At 49.7% G+C, this 18,129-nt stretch overlaps 1 protein-coding gene across 2 annotated transcripts in view; it reads right to left on the minus strand.

The window, feature by feature from the left end:
- Pcsk6 (proprotein convertase subtilisin/kexin type 6) overlaps positions 1-18,129 on the minus strand; it is a 191,240-nt gene that overhangs the window by 83,775 nt on the left and 89,336 nt on the right. For both annotated transcript variants that reach the window (XM_052760528.1, XM_052760527.1), the window contains exons 7-9: positions 11,104-11,276; positions 4,215-4,427; positions 446-546 (exon numbers count right to left, since the gene is read on the minus strand). In XM_052760528.1, the coding sequence (XP_052616488.1) occupies positions 446-546; positions 4,215-4,427; positions 11,104-11,276 (487 nt within the window). The remainder of the gene's footprint in view (positions 1-445; positions 547-4,214; positions 4,428-11,103; positions 11,277-18,129) is intronic.

The following is an 18,129-nucleotide window of genomic DNA, read 5'->3' on the forward strand; positions in this document are numbered from 1 at the left end:
ACAGAGAGTTAATATTTAACGGGAACAAAACTTCAGTTCGGGAAGATGACAAAATTCCGGTGATGTGACAGCAACGGGTACGTGGCAATGAAACTGGGAACACGCGGCTGAGCTCGTCATTTAACGTTCTCAGGATGTTAGGTGCTATCACTGTAGCTACTGCAGCCACCAAGCAGAGCACTCTCCCTATGCGCATGCGCTATATCCCCTTATAAAAGGCAAGCCCTTCCTGCCCCCCCTTTCCTTCTCCTCTCCCTCAGAGCCCACCTCTGCATCCCCCCTCAATAAACCTCCCACGTGAGGTGAGCTTTGTTACGCGGTGCGACTTTGTGGTGGCCCTTGGCTCCAACCTGCCACAGTCGGTCACCTTCTGCTGCTGAACACTAGGTCTCATGTTAGGAGTGTCCCACCTCTTCAAAGGAAAAGAAGAAAGGTTGAAACTTACTTTGCTTCCAGAGCCAAGGCAATGATGCCAGCCACCATGGGGGCCGAGACTGAGGTCCCAGTGTGACCATCGGTACAGCGCTGACGCAGATCCGTGGTGACCTGCATGAAAGGGAGGCATGGGAAGCAGGTCAGGGGAGTGAACTGAGGCCCTCTGCAGGCTGGCAACTGGAGAGAGCGGCCTTGGGTGCCAGGGGCAGCAAAGGCATGCTGTCTGGCTCTTCCGACTTTGTGCTCGGGTGCAAAACTGTAGAGGCACTACAGATCAGGCTAATCCCAGGGTGAGAACAGAGAGGTAGAGCGGCAGAAGACGAGCATCTAGAAGCACTGGGCATGCTTTCATAAGGGATCAGCTCAGCTGGTTCCTGAAGACCACAGAAGCCTGTGCAGACAAAGGGTCAGGCAAGATGAAGCGGACCCTCTGCCGACCCTTCTTCCTGCAGGGGACCATTCTCCTGCCACTAATATGAATGAAACCCGATCCCACCTGCAGAGTTACTCAGTGACTCAGGACTTCAGGGGAGCAGAAAACTGCCATGAAGTACTCAGGAGTTCAGACGATGTTTCTACGTTTAGTTGTAAGGTTAGGATTGGGATGGCGGACATCCCTCCCAGAGGCACCGGAAGTACCTTGCCATCACAAGGCTTGCTGAGCAGGACAACAAGGCTGCTGGTCTTGCGGGGAAGGTGAGGCTGGCTCTGCCAGGGAGGGCTCTTCCTGTCCTCACCTCAGGGGATGGCTCCAGGAGGGTGGGACCCGGACTCAGAGCCTCACAACTGCTCAACCTGACTTGCACATTCCCTGGGAGGTCGCGGAGGGCAGAGGTGGGGGGATCAACAGGTGAGTTGGGTTGTGTTGCGTGGGAGCATGGCCCCTGTGACTTGGGCTCCTGGTTTTAATTCTATGCCCTCTGCAGATGGAATCAAGGCTGCTAACCTCAAGTCAGAGAGAGTGTCTCCTGGATTTTCCAGCTGGGCCTGATAGAATCAGAAGGCTTTAGAGGTGGAAGGAGAAAGCAGAAAAACCTGTTGGGGAGGTGAGGCATGAGCAGACTCCAGCCATCATGGCAGGCTTGGAAGAGGGAGCTGGAGAGACCCAGTCTAAGGGTGTAGGGAAAGAGAGGTTCTAAAAATAAGAATGCCCGTCATTTAACAGCCCACAAGGGAATGGGGACCTCAGTCCTGCACTGACAGGGAGCTGAAACGTGTCTAGTCGACATAAACAAGGACCTCCCCCAGAGATGCCAGAATGCCAGAGAGCCCTTCTGACATGTTGAGTTCATCTGGAGCTGAGAGACAGAGAGGCCGCCGGGCTTCTGAGCTGCAAGGTGGGGAGATGTCAGTCGGTGCTGCCTTAGGATGCTGAGTTTATGATGACTTGTCAGGGCAGCAGCAGGACAGTAGCTCACCCACCCACCTGCTGGGAAGCTCATGCAGCCATCTTGTGGAACCCCTGAGGATGAATTTCTCCAGCAGTAACAACTGGATCCTTCCACACAGAGCGTGCCCTCTGATCATGTTGCGGCTGGGCTTACAACCCCCCACGGGACGGGTATCGAGCCTGGGCCATACATTCATCTGCCAGGCATTTTCACCAGAAACCAGCTTCCTCCTCACTGTACACTCAGTAGGACTGAAGCACCTCATGGCAAGTGTGAAGGGCCAGCCCAGAGAGGACTTCTGTGTTCCAGGCCCTTCCGTCTGTCCCCACACAGGTCACACCGGGGCACCTACTACTCCTGGGCCCGCTTGGTAAACAGCCTTTGGGTGGGAAGCCCAGCAACTGTGAGCAAGCAAGGCCCAGGGCTGGCTCTCCAGCTGCAGAGCAGAGGATTTGGGGAGGGAGCAGAGCCAAGGTGGCCAGAGCCCTGCCACGCCGGAGGGTCCCGCTTGGAATGCTGCTCATGTTCGATGAACTGACCCTCATCTTCAGTCCACGAGGTGAGAGGTAAAGGTTTTAGTTCTCAGATCAAGAAAGGCATCCCTTCCTGAGGAATCCCTCACTCCAGGGGGATGCTGCAGGGAGGAAGCACGCAGGGGGCGGAGTTTTGACTGACTGACAGTAGAGCTCACCTGAAGGGCCAGCCTGGGAGACACTGTCTTGGGAGCTTGCTCAGCCCCTTGCAGGACATCTATGGAGCCTCTAGCAAAAACCAGGCTCCAGTTATGGGACAGAGATGCCCATCGTGCTCACAACAGAGTTCCAGGACAGCAGTTCTGACACACAATTTTATCTTTTCCCCTCTCCCAGCCATATCTCCCTTATCTACAAATATTGCTCAGAGGAGGGGAAATTATTTTAAAAGAAGGAATTCAAGAGCGATGTTACATGCCTGTCGCCCTCCGCATTTGTGATGTGAAGGCGGGAAGAACAGGAGTTCAAGGATAACCTCTATATTATAGTAAGTTCAAATCCTGCCTGGACTACATAAGACCACTTCAGAAAAAGGTTGGGTGTGGGAGGTCGAAAAGGGAATTAAAGTGTTTTGTAGCTAGATGTGTGCACATTCATGAATGATAAGTAAGTAAATAAAGTCACAAGTCCTATTTCCAGGGCGGAATACCATCACTGAGGATGCAGCCCTAGTACAATGTATCCAATAATGCCAGCCTCAACTGGTACCCATGTAGCCAGTAGGCCTCGGCGGGGGTTCATCTGTTTAATAAAGCTCCAACGACTCCATGCTCAAATGGGGAGGAAGTGGGAATGAACAGGACATGGTGCAGAGTCTCAGCTGCCCATCCCAGGGCTGGGTGATCCTGCAGGACGGGAAAGTAAGATGGAACACCTCTGTGACCCATCCTGGGCCACCGCCAGGCCTGCAACAGGATGATGGCGGCTGACCTTCCATGGCTGCACAGCAAGTAGAGACCGGGAAGCCTATGTGCTCCCCGGGGGGGGGGGGGGGGGGGGGGGAGAATGTAAAAATAAAACTGAAAATAATTTCTAAAGATGAGTGTAAGCAGCGGGAAGAATGAAAGGATACTGGTAAGCCTTAAACTTGAACCATGTCTGACCAGCTCCCCAGGCTCATTTGTAAAATGTCTACACACTAACTTAATGACTCTGCATTTGAATTCTGCATTCATTTAGACTGGAAACTTCCCCCCACTTTCTCTCTCTCTTTTTAACATAGGAAAGTATGTACAGAAGGAAGAAGCATAAATCCCAGCCATATACGTAAACGGTTACCATTTGAAAGATAAATCGGGCTGGGAGTGTGGCTCAGTGGTGGCGTCCCTGCCTACAGTGGGGTTAAGCACCACAAAGGAGAATAAAAGAAACACAGCACCTCTGTTCACTGCAGCAGGCAGAGCTGGCAGAAGCTGTGGCTTCACTTCCAAGTGTCTAGGGCACGTCCCTTGGCAGAAGAGAAGCCTAGAATGCTCGGGTTTCCAGAGTGTTTCAGCATAAAACCAAGACTTTCTATTTTATGCATCAGAACAGGACTGGGCAACAGGACTCTGGGATGTGACCACAGAATTCCAGAGAGCTAAAAGGAGATATAACAAGGATGAACCCCATTCTTAAACGACATTTTTAGGTCTCTAAAGTCAGAGAGGGTGTCATTGGCATTTCTGGGCACAGATGAGTAAAGCATCATATAAAACTGTAAAGTCCGAGGCTGGCTGCCAAAGCACTGGGGTTGACCTTAGGCTCGGCTTGTTCACAGAGGGATGAGGCTGGGACATGAAACCCAACAAAATCTGGTGCTGGCCAAACTCGCCCTTGGGAGGAGGAAGCCCTTCAACCTTAGAAGAGAACTTACAATCTTCCGTTCATAGAAGGCCCCGCTGCTGTAGGTGGTAGCCAAGGTGGAGGCGCATTCCTCCAGGTACCAGGGTTTGTGGCCGTTCTCAGTGGTGCTGCTCACGGAGATGGTATAGATGCTGTTGGTGTAACCATCACAGGAGCAGTGGTCCCCTTCTCTCCCTCCATTCCCGGAGGCCCAGACAAAAATGGAGCCCAGACCTTGGCGGCCCTACATGGAATCGAGAGGAACAGGATGTCAGGAACTGGGGTGGGACCCCATGAGGAGCGGCCTACACCAGTTTGCAACCCCTCCTTCAGCATGTCCCTCCACAGGGCTGTGATGGCGCACTGAAACCGTGGAGGTCCTGCCTCAGGGTTTCATTTGGTTCAGTGGCGCCACTTCGCCTGTGGCAACAGCATCAAGACCACAGATGCTCAAGATCCTGTCAGAGAAGGGCCCAAAGACACCTCTGTCCTTCACAGGAAACTCCAGACCCTAATGCAAGCTGCTCCAGTTCAAAGTTTCTAATTTCTATCGCGGTAGCCAAGCGCCAAGGGGACGACTCACAGAAGACCAAGATCAGGACAGACAACGGCAGAATTTGGAACTGTTTAAGTTTTATAGTTCAAAGGAGCTGGTTTCAAGAGGGAAGAGCAGGAATTTTCCTAAAAATGCAGTTGCAGGGATAAGCTTCTCAGAGGTCCAGCTAAATTTTCAAAGAGGGGTGAGGGGTGAGATTGTGACTTCTGCCTGAGACTGCTAGGTAAGCATGGTCATGGTCCAGAGCACTGCTCGACACCTACAGATGTCCCACCAGAGTTCCCTGAGGTAGCTGCCATGGACAAATGGATACATATTAAAGCAGTCGAGTCAGATGTCAGCACCAAGCCAGGCTGCTGACTTGGCTTCGTCACCGGGAACATGAAAGCGAGAAAGCGCGTGACAGTGGCAGGGCAGGCAGGTTCCTGCAGCTCTGCTCTCTACTACGCCCTCCCCTGGGATCAATAGTTCCTGACCCAACTTCGTGTCGTCCCAGCCACAAACACTAGTTAATGACTAGCTCATGGAAGACTCGGTTGAGTTAGTCTCAACAGCTGGACCCACTGATGGAGCACACCATGAACTGGACCTCCTTTTTTTTTTTGTTTTGGTTTTTTGAGACAGGGTTTCTCCACGTAGTTTTGGTGCCTGTCCTGAATCTCATTCTGGAGACCAGGCTGGCCTCGAACTCACAGAGATCCACCTGGCTCCACCTACCGAGTGCTGGGATTAAAGGTATGCACCACCACTGCACTGCCCTGCCCTTCCAGGTTCTTAATAACTGAGAACCCTCCCTTCCAAACTTAGGGAGGGGACTGAGCCTGAATCTGATCAAGCAGATTCTATGGCCCAATGCACGTATCCCTCCTCAGAGTTCAGGTCTTTCCCTGGGGAGTGGACTCCCTGCTCTGGAAGCCCTGTGACACCCTATTTTGTAGGCTAAAGAGACTTCAGTTCTAGGCTGTGGCTCCCAACAAAACCCACAGGGAGGTTCCTGGTGCTCCCTAGCCTTGCTGTGTCAGGATGGCTCAATTACTCTGCTTTCTCCAAGAATGACTTTTCTGAATGCCCAAGGCTTTAACATAAGGGTTACCTATACTTAGCAACAAAGGGTAATTTCTGGGGCTGGAGAGATGGCTCAGCAGTTTAAAGCACTTGTTGCTCTTGCAGAGGACCTGGGTTCTATTCCCAGCACCCACCTGGTGGCTCACAATCATTCATAACTCCAGTTCCAGGGGATCTAATGCCCTCTTCTGACCTCTGCAAGCTCCAGACATGCACATGGTGTATATCCGGGCACGCGGGAGAAACATTAATACACACACACACACACACACACACACACACACACACACATACACACACACACACAAAATCAATCTAAAAAAACTTGGAAGAAAGAGTTTAACTTCTAAAAGAAAGACACAAAATAAGGAAATGGGTGTGTCTGTGTTAACTGGGTCATGCCCTGTGTCAGGATGCTTCCATCAACAATGGATCACACAGATGCAGAGAAGCTAGGTGTGTGGAAGGCTTCTGTGCCATCGAAGTTTGTGTAAGTACTCCATCATGAGGTTCGCATCATGATGAAATCGCCTAATGATGGCTTTCTCAGAGGATGTCCTCATCATTAAGCAAAGCAAGACTATAATTACCTGTTGGAAAAGATTAATCAGAAGCCAGTTTAAAGCGACTAACATCCAAATAGAAAGGCGTTTAGCGCATCAGAGCCTATCTATTCCATGCAAGCATCGTCCCCAGGATACTGTCACTCTCAACTCCATGCCCAGGGCAAAACTGTCTATAAAATGTTCTTATTTTGTAAAATTCAACAATCTTATTATTCTGGAAGTGTAGGGAACAACTTAAAAGAGTGTTCCCCACTCTCGAATGCGTGCACATTGAGTCACAAGGGAATTTTGTTACAAACGAGTTCGGGTCCAGCAGGTCTGGGTGGCCTGTCTGTTAGCTGCCCAGCACTGTAACAAATATGTGAGGTATGTCAAGTTACGAAGAAAGAAACAGTTTATTCGGCTCACGGTTATGTAGGTTTCCACTCACGACCGGCAGCAGCCATTGTTTTAGCCTTTGGTGACAATGTCACAGTAGAGACTCATGGCAGAGGAAGTCGATTTGCCACACGGTGGGGATGGGGGTGGGAGAGCTAGGACCCACAATCCCCTTCAAGGTGTGCTGGCAACAGCCAGCCAATCTCCCACTAGACCCCACCTCTTCCTGTTTCCACCACCTCCCAGCGGCACCATGCTGAGGGCCTTGAGATTCTGCATGCCTAAGACTTCTCAAGCCACACCTTGCTGATCCTCTCCCTTCCACCTGACACAGGGCATTCACTGCCTGACCATTTAACTTCCCATCAGCACCACAGTATCCACGGCCTCTTTCTTGTCCTACCGTGGCTTTCTAGAGGGACAGAGCTCAGAGGGAGGCAGGGAGCACAGCTAGGTTTGGGCTGTGAAGAGAGGTCTTGACTGTCCCTGGAGGTTTTAGGGTCACTTTCCATGTCTCGTATCTGCACAGGAACTGGAGGGGATGTTCCAACTCCAGCCACGAACTAGCATTTCTGTTTAAGAAAGCCACAGTTTGAACTCCAAACTGCACTGGTATCTCCCTGGGGGAAGGCTGTCAGGAGCACCCTCTTGGGGGCTGGTGAACCCCGGTCATCTGGACAAGGCCAGCTGTTCTTTTTTTTTTTTTTTGGTTTTTCGAGACAGGGTTTCTCTGTGTAGCTTTGTGCCTTTCCTGGAACTCGCTTTGTAGACCAGGCTGGCCTCGAACTCACAGAGATCCGCCTGGCTCTGCCTCCCGAGTGCTGGGATTAAAGGCGTGCGCCACCACCGCCCGGCTAGGCCAGCTGTTCTTTATCACAGTGTTTAATCCCCTTACTGAGTGAACACTCAGGTGAGGAGTGTGGCTTCCTAAGGATTGGCATTAAGTAGCTCCCTGTGCCCAATAATGGTTTCTAAATTCTCCTGCCACCCCACCACATCATCTACTGAAGACGAAGCCACATTTTACAGAAAAAGGTAATAGGTCACAAACAGGGTGGCCTGGAGGAGTACAGATGGGGCCATGTGCTTTGGTTGGAGGTTATCACGTTTCCAGGAGCCTTCTTTCTGGCATCTTAGACAGCTCTGATTCGAGGAGCCTATATAAGATACTTGACTTCAGGATGACTAAAATGTAGATGGTCTCTGTAATTTAAAACCTGACAAGAATGGGGGGGGGGGAGGCTTTGAAGTTCCCTCGACACATCCTGTTACCCCGACAACCTGATGGAGCAGCTGCTGCTCGGGGTTCAGAATGCAACATTCCCTCCTTCGTAGCTGCAGCTTGTGTAAGCTCCGTACACAGACCTAAACACACTGCCAGTGACCCCTTGAAAACCGGCATCCCCTCTCCTGGAGGCAGAGCTCCGAGCCACAGCTTTAGAAAGCGTCTCGTAGAAATGCCAGATGTTCGGCATTAACACCATTCCAATCGATGCCTTTTGTGCAGAAAGCGCGACCTCCAACTTAAGGCAGCCTCTCCGAAGCTGCAGCTCAGCTTAATTTTTAGGATGTTTCCCTTGTCAGCGAGTCTGAGATCTGTGTGATCTAACGGTGGGCGGGGAGTTGAGTCATGGAAACAAGTGATTTATTTATTCAGCAATCCCTGGCAGGGCGGCGGCTTACTTGGTCATGCCTGAGTCTGCCAGCACTCCCCCAGCCCAGCACGTGGCCAAGCACACGGCCCAGCACATGGCCCGGCTCAGGTGCCCAGCAGAATAATGGAAGCTGCCTCTGTAGCCCGCTGGAGTGGTGGAGTGAAACAGCCGCTGTTCTAAGTCTGAGCACAGGTGGTATGCTGTCTGTCTGTCTGTCTGTCCTCTGCATCTTCTTTTACTTTTCTTCCTCAGACAGTTGGACACCTCCCTGTTTCTGGTGGCTGGTTTCACAGGGACTGTGGCCCTGGGTGGCCTGGCCAAAGGACACTGAAAGAGGGTGGCGTCCCTGTACTGTGGGGGTGTGCAGACTAGGGGTGTCGGGCAGGAGGTGAAGACAGAGTATACCCCTTAACTGAGAAGTGTAGAGAAATGAGGGCGCTCCAGGGATTCAGCATGGTCGGAGGTGGCAAGGGAAGACGTCCTCCAGCGAAACTTTAGTTGCCGTAGAAAAGATAACACACAGCAACCGACTCAATACACCCAAGAAAGAAACCAAGTGGCAATCGGAAAAAAAGAGCCCTGAGCACAGTTTTAAGAAGACTGGGAAGCCGGGTGGTGGTGGCGCACGCCTTTAATCCCAGCACTCGGGAGGCAGAGGCAGGTGGATTTCTGAGTTCAAGGCCAGCCTGGTCTACAGAGCGAGTTCCAGGACAGCCAGAAATACACAAAGAAACCCTGTCTCAAAAAGACAGACAAACAAATAAATAGAAATGGCTCTAGTCAGTAAAATACTTGCCACTCAAGCAAGAGGACCCAAGTTTGAGTGTCAGAAACCACTTGTAAAACTAAAGAAAGAAGAAAGAAAAAGCTGGTGAATGGCCCATATGACCCCAGTGCTGGGAGACAGAGACAGGTCTGCTGGCCAGCCAGACTAGCCAGTCAGCAAGCTCCAAGTTCAGTGAGCCCAGTGGAAAACTGCATCTCAAAAAAATAAGGTGTGCCACAGGTCTCTAATTCCAGCACCTAGGAGGCATACTAGATCTCTGTGAGTTTGAGGGCAACCGGGTCAACATAATGAGATCCCAGCCAACCAGGGATCCCAGACAACATGGTAAGACCCTGACTCAAAGATAAATAAATAGGGGCTGAAGAGATGGCTCAGCAGCTAAGAGCACTTTCTGCTCTTGCAGGGGACCCAAGTTCAGTTCCCAGCACCCACACTGAGGCTTACAACTATAACTCCAGATCCATGGGATCCAGTGCCTTCTTCTGGCCTCTGGGCACTAGGCATACACATGGTACATATACACTTACAGACAAAACACTCATACACATAAAATAAAAATAAAAACTTTAAAGAAAAGAAGTAAATAAAGTGAAGAGTATTTGAAGAAGAAACTTGATGTTGACCTCTGGCACACACACACACACAGAAAGAGAGAGAGAGAGAGAGAGAGAGAGAGAGAGAGAGAGACACTCAGACTCTCTGGCGCAAGACTGCAGGGGAAAGGGTAGACAGAGAGAGACAGAAAAGCTGTTTGCTTGCAGTGTAAACTTTTGAATGTTTTGGGTGATTTTGTTTGTTTTGTTTTGTTTTGAGACAAGGTTTCTCTGTGTAACAGGCCTGGCTGTCCTGGAACTTGCTCTGTAGACCAGGCTGGCCTTGAACTCACAGAGATCCATCTGCCTCTGCCTCCCGAGGCGCTGGGATTCAAGGCATACACCACCATGCCTGGCTCTTTTAGATGTATTTATTAACTATTAACTGCATCTGAATTGCTGAATATGGGTTACAATATAATAAAAAAAAACTTTTAAAATCGTATAAAGAATAAAATAGGCTCAATCCTTGTACCCTTTCTTTCTTGTTTTCCACAGGAACCAGAAGTGCCTGGGCTTCCTGACAGACCCCTCCCCACATCCCACCCCTGCCAGCATTCATTAGCCACACCTCTGCTGTGGGCTGGGTTTATCGGGCCACCCAGGGCCTCCTGGATGCTGACCATAACTCCACCTGACTACTCCAAGAAACTTCCTCACCTGGAAATCTTGTCTTGCCCTCTGGCTTGTAAAAACTGGCTCGTCTCCTGCTACCTCTTCCCAAACGCATCTCTCCTGAGTCCCCTGTCCCACCAGCCCTCCACACGGACAATGGGTGACACAGGGAGGCTTGAGGGTAGGCCTCCCGGGACGAGCCTGCCACCCTCAGGAGGTAGTCAACCTCTTGGATGTTCCTTGTGATTTGCCTCTGAAACCGTAACTGTGTTAGACTGTGAGGTGGTAAGGGTGGGGGGTGTCTAGGCGACAGCTCTCTGCTGCAATGAGGCTTTGGATTAGCCACACCCCACGATAGAAAGATTCACTCAGTATTTCACCTGCATAGTTCAAAGAGTAGGCAGGGAGATCTGACTGAGCTGCCTCCCACCACCTACACAGGTCTCTCCGGACTCCAATGGGTTAGTCATGGATGGTGACTGCGAGGCTGACTCTCCCTGGACCAGCTAGGACATACATTCCACCTGAGCTGGTATACTCCATTGCCCAGAGCCCTTATGAGATTTCCCCTTCATTCTGACACTGCCAGGCTTTCCTGCCAGTCTTGTTTCGGGCCATGGCTGATGTCACTCTGATATTTAAATGTTGAAAACGTGCAGTCACCCCCACCCTGGGTGCTCCCCTGTAGTCCTGGGTTACTCACACCTTTTTAATGCCGTACTCGAAAGCCTGTTTAGCTAGACGGCCGGGCCCGTCCACTGTCTTCCCGTCGTCGTCTGGCCCCCAACTGGCGCTGTAAATGTCAATGTAGTTGGGTCTGATGCCCAGGGACTTGGCCTCAACCACATCGGTCACATCGCCGTCCAGCATCCGGATGCCTGCAAGCATAGGGGAGGCTCACTGTCAGCGCTGGGGAATCTGAGCGTACAGTGAAGGGCTAGGGACCAGTGAAGGACCCCGGGACCAGGAAGCCTGCAAGGCCTGGGGACCTCAGGAAGCTTATCCCAGGACATCAAGCCACTAGGCTCCCCCAGAAGGTGCGTTTGCTCCCTAGTTTTATGTCATTTTGATACAAGCTATAGTCATTTTGGAAGATGAAACCTCGATTGAGAACATGCCCACCACCAGACTGACTTATGGACAAGCCTGTGGGGCATTTTCTTGATTGATAATTGATGTGGGAGGGCCCAGACCATTGCTAGAGATGCCACCCCTAGGCAGGTGATCCTGGGGTATATAAAAAAAGCAGGTTCAGGTCATTGATGAGCAAGCCGGTGAGCAGCACTCCTCCATGGTCTCTGCATAAGTTCCTGCCTCCAGGCTTGTGTCCCGCTTGAGTTCTTTCCATGACTTCCCTCAGTGACGGGTAGACCTGAGAAATAAACCCTTTCCTCCCCCACGACGCTTTCGGTTAGGGTATTTTAATGACCATCAAACTTGGACAGTTTCTATTCAAACTAGTCCCAGCACATTCTGGTCTGAGGGTAGAAGGGCCCACCTGGCCTGAACTGGTTTGGGGTACATATGCAGTCAGACAAAACTATTTCCTTAAGTGAACTTTGAGGGAGAATTTTCTATTTACCATCTTATACCTATGTATAACCAAGAGTGCATATGTTTAATACACAGAGAGCAAAGGCCTGGGTAAACTAAGCCTGACAATCCAAATAAAGAACCACTTGCCAGGCGGTGGTGGTGGCGCACGCCTTTAATCCCAGCACTTGGGAGGCAGAGGCAGGCAGATCTCTGTGAGTTTGAGGCCAGCATGGTCTACAAAGCAAGTTCCAGGAAAGGCACAAAGCTACACAGAAAAACCCTGTCTTGAAAAACAAAACAAAACAAAAAGAACCACTCACTACACTCTTAGTAATCAACTCTTCCTTCTCTTGAACCTTATAAAAGGCAGTCCCAAACAATGATCAGGGTACTGGCACTCACGTGGCCTACTGTCAGTCTTGATACAACATTCTTTTCTAGTCTGTACTAAAGCTTTGCTTTGGAATAGAGCTTCCTTGATATGTGCAATCTATGTGGGCTTTTATTCATTCTTGAATGAGAAGCCAAGGAACACATGGCCCAGACCCCAACCACCAGTAACAGCTCCCTGAGAGTCTCCAGAGCTTCCTGGACCTGGCTCTGTGTGATTGATGGCCATGCCTTTCATGGAAACATCCCACATCTTAGAAATACTTAAGATGTAATAAAAAAGCACACCTTATACTCTTTGATGGAAGCTTAATAAACACAGAAATAACCATTTAGTCATTTTCTTCTAATATTTTTCTTTACCTGAAACATAACTTTCATCCCAAATCTTTTCCTTTTTAAAAAACTGAACTTTATGTGAAGCATTCCCCTGTGTGATTAAGGATATTTCAAAGCATGCACTCTGGCCCTGCCCACATCAGGCCAAGGTAGCCCTTCCTCTGGGGCTGATGTCATCATGGAGGGACTCTGTACCTCTCCTGTACTAGACCTCTATAGGGATCTTCAAGAACTGAAATTCTGATAACAGACATTCGTTCATAGACAGAGAAATGAGTCACCTCTCTGTGTCCATGAGTTCTGCACCCACAGACTCAACCCAAAACACAGCTGAAAAATACTTGGGAGCACCCCCGCCCCCCATAAAGTCCAACTGTTTTCTGTATTGTACTGGGATAGACTTTTTTCTTGTCACTATTTTCTAAACAGTAAACAACTATACACAGTATTAATACTGTATTATATAGTATGCATTATCTGGAGATGATTTCACGCATATAGGAGGATGTGTGCAGGCTCTATGCAGATGCTACACCATTTCATCATACAAGGGACTTTAGAGCAAGTACTTCGGTATCTCTGTGGGTTCTGGACTTAGTCTCTGTGGACACCAAAGGGTCTTCACCCTGAGGTCAGAGATGGTTCCCAACTCAAGCAGGAGCAGCCACAAGCAGCAGAGGTCCCAGGGACAAACACCTCATGTGAATTAAACCCCATGGCCCTACTTCACTGTACTCATGGACATCCTCATGTCCCCCTGCTTCTGATGGCTAGCTGCTGAGCCCAGAACCTTAATATAGGCCTCCAATTTTTTTTCTTGCCTTATATCTTCTTGTGTAGTAGCATACAGGTTACAAATAACTAGATATACTTTATTATTTACCAAGGTAAGACTTTCTTCCCTGTGTGGAACTGGAAGATTTAATAATCCTTCTCTTTAATCAGTTTTTAAAGGTCAGGTTCCTCTAAGGTTTTCTCTGTACCATCTGTCCTGAAGTTCCCAAGTCATAAGCAAGAGGGTCAATGCAGACATTGTTGTGGCAGATCCCTGGGAGGCTGTATAGTGTAGTTAGCAATGCAGTAGGGCCAGGAGGGCTGCTCTGGGGTACAGTAGCCTGGCCTTATAATTAAGTGGGACACCAGGTTTAACTGGAAACACCTGCTCTGAAGATGTGGGAATTCTACTCAAAATCGGTGTCAGAGATTTACTGAAAATAATAATAATAACAATAATAATAATAGCAAGGCTCAGGTGTTGAGGATCTCAGAAGTCCATGAGTGGTGCCCAGAGCCATGCAAGGAATCAGCCAGGTGGGCACAGGCAACAGCGGAGGATCAGGATGGAGTCACAGGAAGAGCCTGTCCACTAAAGCTTGAAGGCCTCCAAAATGGGCAGCAGGGATGGGTTTCGGCTTGGCGCCATCTGCCTTCTCTTTGGCCCTCCACCTACTTCCTTCCACTCATTACCACCTTGCTACCTGAAACGCCAGGGCCAGCTACGCATAGGGACTCAGACACCATGTCACCTGCTGCTGGGAGGGGAGGCCCTCACTGCAGCATGCCTCCCTCTGGCCAGCAGACACAAGGATGTGCTGTAGCATGAATCTTTTTTTTTTTTTGGTTTTTCGAGACAGGGTTTCTCTGTGTAGCTTTGCGCCTTTTCCTGGAACTCACTTGGTAGCCGAGGCTGGCCTCGAACTCACAGAGATCCGCCTGGCTCTGCCTCCCAAGTGCTGGGATTAAAGGCGTGCGCCACCACCGCCCGGCTTTTTTTTTTTTTTTTGGTTTTATGTAGCATGAATCTTAAAGGTACGTATTAATAAAATCAAACCTGAGACCAGTTATTGGGATGAACGCTGGAAGATCAGAGAAGCAGAACAAGCCACAGCTACCTCGCCTCACCAGTTCCTCAGCTGATCCTGTTTCCTCAGACTGGAAGCCTCTGAGTCCTCATCCAAATGAATCTCAGCTGAACTGCTTCTCGAAAACCTGAAAGCTTAACCAGCCTAGTTCCTGGTTTTCACGCCTTATATACCTTTCTGCTTCCTGCCATCACTTTCTGGGATTAAAGACGTGAGTCACCATGCCTGGCTATTTCCAGTGTGGCCTTGAACTCAGAGAGATCCACGCCTCCAGAAGGCTAGGATTAAAGGTCTGAGTGCCACTATTTTCTGGCCTCTGTATCTAGTGGCTGTTCTGTTCTCTGACCCCAGATAAGTTTATTAGGGTGCACAATATTTTGGGAACACAATACCACCCCAATGTGCCATGGGTGGGAGCCCTGTCGTGGCTGCCAACTGTGACCAGACAGGGACACTAGAAGTTCTCTGACGGTACAGGTCTTGGTTTTCTGTCTAAGGCAGTGTTGGAAGTCACCTGCTCTGTGGGTAGCCAAATGAAGGAAAAAGTACCTGGCACACTTAATATGCTAGACTCCACTGAACCTCAGTTTTCCTATCTGTAAAAAAATGGGCATAATTTCAATAACTAATTACTTCCTATTTTCTAAAGGTATACCATATGATAGCTATGAAGGAGGACATCTGCATACCTGCTAGCTATAAAGCCCTAGGAAGCAATGGATCATCTTGCATTCATTATATATATATATATATATATATATATATATATATATATATATATATATATATATATATATATATTAATTCCAGAGACTGAACCCAGGGCCTTGCATGCAGAAAGCATTCTCTCACTAAGCTACGCTCCTTTCTACACAGGTCTTCATTTAAATAATGCTAAGTGCTCATTTCCTTTTGAAGGTAGTCATAATGAAGCCCAAGCCTCTCCTGGGCTTATAAAGTCCCTTCCATCAATTCCTTTCGCCAGCCACTCCAGCCAGAGCACACACGCACTAGGAACTGGATCGTTGTATTTTCTGCTTTTGGGGTTCTAGGTAAAAAAACTGAGATGGCCGTAAGGCGCCATCCATCCCCAGGCTCTGGTCGGCATGCCCAACATTTCTTAGCTCCAGGGCTGTTTCAGGGATGCTGGGCCCAGGGAGCCAGCTCATTCAGCCATGACGGTACTGAAGCTAGCAGCAGATGAAGGCAGAGCAGCTCAGTGGGGGGACAGCCAAGGTCACACAGATCTGAGTCCCCATTTTCGACAGTGTTTACCACTGAGAGGACTGATGAAGATACAGACTGAAGCCCTTGACTGCGATTCCAGAGCCCCAGAGTGGTGCCAGAGAGAAGGTGGGCACCCTCTGGGAGGTGGTTAGGTTCCTGAATGCACTGCCCCCAACAGGGATTTAAGGAGGTCCCATGGAACTGTGCTTAGTCTCAAGCGAGGGCACTGTGACAAGGGAGAAAGATGACCATTGAGCGCTGCTGCATAAATGGAAGAGTGTTCCTTGTGCCTTTAAAGTCAGCGGCAGGCTCTCGGGGGCAAGAGAGCTCACTGGTCACAGGGGTGGCCAAAGCCAGTTCTGTGGTTCTGGTGCTGAAACTGAACCTGCCATTTGAAGGCTGTTGTGCCGGTTATAGACGGTGAGATGTCTGTCTCTAAATGAGAAGAATGGGAGGCCAGGAGACATCCAAAAATACACGAAGACACACAGGCAGAGTGAGTCCCCAGCAGCGCTCACAACGCTCCCCATCGTGAAGAGGGCTGACTGGCATGTGAGAAGTAAGTGTGGAGTAGTGAGATTTTAACAGTGCATCTGTTTCCCCAGCACTGACAGTTGCCAACAGAAAAAAGGTAAATATTTTCAGTAGAAACCTGCTGTTCCAACATTCGCTTCAAATATGAATGGCTCTCTGCAAATGCCAACGAGGGTGGCGGGGAGAAACCCAGCCGTCGTTTCTCTAATGAAAAAAAGAAAGGCCCATTTACTATAAATGTCTGGAGACAAAACATAATCTGGACAAATCATCTAGACGGCAAATTAACTCCTGTTGTTAGCTTGCTGCTGGGTTGCTCTCCTGCGGGCGGGGTCAGAGCGCATGACGGCACATAAACACGGTTGACCCCTCCACTCTGACGGCGGGTCTGTGGGTTCTAGGTGGAGGAGTAGATGGATGCGATGAGCCTGGTGACTTTGTGTGTGGGTGGAAAAGGAGGCTGCTAATGGGAGTCAGTCTCCACAAGGTAAGTCCAGGAGCCCCTAGAAGGCCATCCTGGGGTGCACCGGGCACGCTCGCCTCCTTTCCATAATGCGCACAGTCCCTTTAGATCCCCTAAACCTAACAGTCCAAATGCCCTGGGAGAACCTGGCCGAAATCAATGATTTTAGAAGTCTCTTAGTAAAAGTTAAAAGAAAGCGCTAGCTTTCTCATAGTGATCCATCCTTCCTCCCTGTTCCTGATTTACGCCGTGACCTTCTGAACGACAGGCTTGTGTAAGTAAGGTAAACACAGCGGCACACAGCCGGCCCTGTGAAGAGCACAAGATGTAGCACTTGCCCTGAAAACTACTTTCTGAGGGAGCCCAATGTGAAAAGGAAGAAAAAGAACATCACACACACACACACACACACACACACACACACACACACACACACACACACGGGTCCCATAGGAGAAGTCAGCCATCTTGCCTGCCTGCCTGCTGATGTCTGGAGGAAGGCAGGGGGCCTGCCATGCTGGGGCCACTTCTGTTTATTGAACAGTAGCGTATTTTGCCTTTAGCAGATGAGCGGCAGCGCCAGAGCGATGAACAGCGGCGAGGAAAATGAGATGGTAGCTTCCCGAGTGTGACAAATAGTCCCTCCTCAACGAATCCAGCTCATTAATCCTGAGTTTGTTCCAGTAAATCCACAGGGAAATGTTGGTTTGTTCGTCTGTTTTCCAGAAAAACCATAGTTCATTCTATTCCACAAGCAGCCATGCGGGGACAGTTTCAACAGTTGTTAAAAGGGCCACAGGTGGGATTGGAGAGGTGGCTCAACATTGGCTGCTTTCTCAGACAGCCTGGGTCTGGTTCCCGGTAGCTACGTGCCGGCCCACAACTGCCTGTAATTCCAGTACAGAGGATGTGGTGCCCTCTTCTAGCCTCCATGAGCACTAGGCACACACACGGTGCACAGACATATAATCAGGCAAAACACTCACACACATAAAATAAAAATAATTGTTTAACGCCCACAAATCCTCAAAACTGTCCAAGTCTCATAATCTCCTCAGAGCTTTTTAATCTCTAAATATGCCCCACCTGACGGCCTTTTTCCAAGGACCCTGGAAGCTGAGGTCTAAAGAGCTGTCAAGACACACCTCTCTATAGTCTGCCATTGTCCCAGGAAGTACATGAGAGCATAGTAGATCATCAGAAAGCCAGGTCTCTCTCAGCCTCCCATGCTACTCCTGATCTGGCAACACAGTATTCCATCTCTTCCCAGAGACAGAGGCAGCGGCGGCCAACAAACTACTGCATACCATGTGCACACACCATGGGCTGACTTGTATACCATGTACACACACCCATGGGCTGACTTGTATACCATGTGCA

The sequence above is a fragment of the Peromyscus californicus genome, unplaced genomic scaffold, assembly GCF_007827085.1.
Source record: "Peromyscus californicus insignis strain IS unplaced genomic scaffold, ASM782708v3 Scaffold_4__1_contigs__length_199733344, whole genome shotgun sequence".
Classification (NCBI taxonomy): Eukaryota; Metazoa; Chordata; class Mammalia; order Rodentia; family Cricetidae; genus Peromyscus; species Peromyscus californicus.